Source organism: Otolemur garnettii, unplaced genomic scaffold (assembly GCF_000181295.1).
Source record: "Otolemur garnettii isolate 467f Iridium unplaced genomic scaffold, OtoGar3 scaffold00181, whole genome shotgun sequence".
Taxonomy (NCBI): Eukaryota; Metazoa; Chordata; class Mammalia; order Primates; family Galagidae; genus Otolemur; species Otolemur garnettii.
In genome coordinates, this window is record NW_003852576.1 from 426,697 (window position 1) to 430,161 (window position 3,465).

At 47.5% G+C, this 3,465-nt stretch overlaps 1 protein-coding gene across 1 annotated transcript in view; it reads left to right on the forward strand.

The window, feature by feature from the left end:
* WDR19 (WD repeat domain 19) overlaps positions 1 to 3,465 on the forward strand; it is a 97,258-nt gene that overhangs the window by 80,638 nt on the left and 13,155 nt on the right. The window contains exon 31 of the mRNA XM_003800704.3: positions 1,841 to 1,965. Within this exon, the coding sequence (XP_003800752.1) occupies positions 1,841 to 1,965 (125 nt within the window). The remainder of the gene's footprint in view (positions 1 to 1,840; positions 1,966 to 3,465) is intronic.

Genomic DNA, 3,465 nt, shown 5'->3' on the forward strand with positions numbered 1-3,465 from the left:
TCACAGCAACCTCCAACTCCTGACTCCTGGGCTCAAGCGAGTCTCCTGCCTCTGCCTCCCAAGTAGCTGGGACCATAGGCACCCGCCACAACGCCTGGCTATTTTTTGGTTGCAGCCATTATTATTGTTTGGTGGGCCCAGGCTGGATTCAAACCCACCACCTTAGGTGTATGTGGCTGGCACCTTAGCTGCTTGAGCCACAGGCACTGAGCCTAAGTATTTATTTTTGAGACAGAGCTTGCTTGTCACCCAGACTAGGGTGCAGTGGCATGATCATAGCTTACTACAGCTGCAAACTCCTGGGCTCAAAACATCTTCCTGCCTCAGCCTCCTCAGTACCTAGGACTGATTTTTCTACTTTTTGTAGAGACATGATCTCACTCTCAGGCTTAGGCTGGTCTCAAAGTCCTAACACAAAGTCATCGTCTCACCTCTGCCTCCCATAGTGCTGGGCTTATAAGCATGAGCCACCATGCCTGGCACTGTGAATATTTATTGAATATTGAATTAGTTGGAGAACTAGTCTGATTTCTTCACTCATTTTTGCAAGACATTTCTCTTAGATGTTCATAAATATGGAACACAATTTTAGACAACATGCAAAATAAGGCATTATTTTATTCAGCTTATGTTGATCTAATAGCTACTGGCTATTAGAGGCATGTCAGGAGCTCAAGACACAGAGAAGACTTAGCTGCAGCTCAGCCCTCAAGGGTCATGATTTGATGAGAGAGTCAGAAAATAAATTCAGAGTTGTTATATAGGATGGCAAATGCTAGAATAGAAAGAAATATGCTGAGATGGGCCCGGGAAAGGGGATCCAGGGTATTCTGGGGTGAAGAAGATGGTGGATGGCAGATGGAGATAAGAAAAGGCAGCAAAAGCTTCAGCCGGGACAGACAAGGGGACAGGTGGGGGAGGCAAGGGCTGGGAAAGGACGTACACACGGAGCAGGAGGGGACGGCAGGCTGGCCTGGGAAGCTGGGCGGGACTTGCCCTTGCAGCACTCCCAGTGCCTAAGTGGGGAGGTGGGGGGAGAGTGGTTATTCCCCCAACTTGTGATTCTTCCAAGCAAACCTTGAAACCTTGGAAGGGTTTATGCTGCGGCATGGCCTTGAGGTGTTTGGGCTTAGAGTGAAACTTGATATCAGAAGGAGGGCTCAGCCCTGACATGTGCTGCTGAAATGAGGAGGAGATGGTGGGCAGCTGGATCCACAACCCCACAGCCCAGTGTACCTGGAGCCGAGTGGGTGCCCTGAGGAAGAGAAAGGTGTCGGGCGGCACCTGTGGCTCAGGGAATAGGGCACCATATACCATGGGTGGCGGGTTTGAACCTAGCTCCAGCCAAATGGCAAAAAAAAGAAGAAGAAGAAGAAGAAGATGTCTGAGAGGACACCACTATTTTTTTGTGGCCAACTGGCTTTGTGTCTGTAGCATCAATTAAAATAGGAAACACTGCAGAGTTACTGTATGTCAGAAACGAAGCCAGCATTGCCAGTAACAATCAACACAATCTACTTGTAAGATGAGGGCCCAGAGAGCACTGGCCCTATATACTGAGGGTGGCAGGTTCAAACCCGGCCCCGGTCAAACTGCAACAAAAAATAGCTGGGCGTTGAGGCGGGCACCTATAGTCTCAACTACTAGGGAGGCTGAGGCAAGAGAATTGCCTAAGCCCAGGAGTTGGAGGTTGCTGTGAGCTGGGTGACGCCATGGCACTCTACCAAGGGCGATAAAGTGGGATTCTGTCTCTACACGAAAAAAAAAAAAGATGAGGATCGATAGAACATCCTCAGATTTCATCTTTTGCAATAATGTCATTTTACCACCTCTTTTTAAGGGAACTATCGGAATGCACATGACGTCCTCTTCAGTATGTACTCAGAGCTCAAGTCCCAGAAGATCAAAATCCCCTCGGAGATGGCCACCAACCTCATGATTCTGCACAGTTATATCCTAGTGAAGGTGAGGCCTGAGTGACGGGGGCACAAGCTGACTGGTGTGTTTGTCTCCCAGTGGGATCTCCTCCACACATATCTCCATTAGGTTAGAGAGATTTCCTAGATCTCTATGGCAGCGGTTCTCAACCTGTGGGTCTCAACCCACAGGAACTGTATTAAAGGGCCACGGCATTAGGAAGGCTGAGAACCACTGCTCTATGGTTAAATGATAAGACACAGGACAATTCCACAAGGTGTGCTTTTTATGTATAAGAAGACAAAAAGTAAGAATGAGTATCTGCCTATTGCAAATAAAATTAGCAGCATGCTGAAGAGAGTAGCAAAAGTGGACTCCAAATGGGAGGGAAAGATGGTGGGAGAGACATGCCAAACCCAGTGGTGGGGACGTGGCGGGACACAGGCAGACGCCAACACGTATTCCTCCAAATTTTCATTTATGTGAAAGTACATCTTTCCATATAAATGCTAATTTGGTTCTCTGGCTGGTCTATAAGAGCTTGTTTAACTTTGAAGATACCTACCATGAAGTAGACCTGTAATGATCTCCATCCTAATTACTGCCAACATCACTGTCCAGTAGTGATGAAATCTCTGCAGTGATGGAACTGCATCTGTGTGCCCACTATGGCAGCTACTAAATGCAGCTAGCACAACTCATAAACTACATTTTTTTTTTTTGAGACAGAATCTCATTATGTCACCCTCGGTAGAGTACCATGGCATCACAACTTGCAGCAACCTCAAACTCTTGGGCTTAAGCAATTCACTGAGCTAAGGGCGCTGATAAACTGTATTTTTTTTTTTTTTGAGACAGAGCCTCAAGCTGTCTCCCTGGGTAGAGTGCTGTGGCATCACAGCTCATAGCAACCTCCAACTCCTGGGCTCAAGCGAGTCTCCTGCTTCCGCCTCCCAAGTAGCTGGGACTACAGGCGCCTGCCACAACACCTGACTATTTATTGGTTGCAGCTGTCATTGTTGTTTTGGTGGGCCTGGGCTGGATTCAAACCTGCCATCTTAGGTGTATGTGGCTGGCTCCTTAGCCACTTGAGCCACAGGTACCAAGCTGATAAACTGTATTTTTAATGTTATATGATTTTGATTTTTAAATTTAAACAGCCACACGTGACTAATGACTACCATATTGGACCACACAAGTCTCTTGACACTGATTATAAGGGAAATGCATTTAGAATTCCAACTTCCAACCCCCTAGGAGTACATTTTCCTTCAGAAAAGCAGAAGAGTCCTTTCATAAAGAACAGGGCTGAAAAGAGGAGGGAGGTCATGCTTCAGGCATGAATAACGATGTGATTGTCCCAGTGAAGCGCAAAGTCCAGCAAATGGAGGCTTTAGGAATGGAAGGAGCAGTAGAAACAGTTGGTGAGGCACAAAAACAGGGCTTCCTGTCAGAAGGCCTCCTAGAGCACGGCTTTCCACCACCTGGAGCACGGCTTTCCACCTCCTGGAGCACGGCTTTCCACCACCTGGAGCACGGCTTTCCACC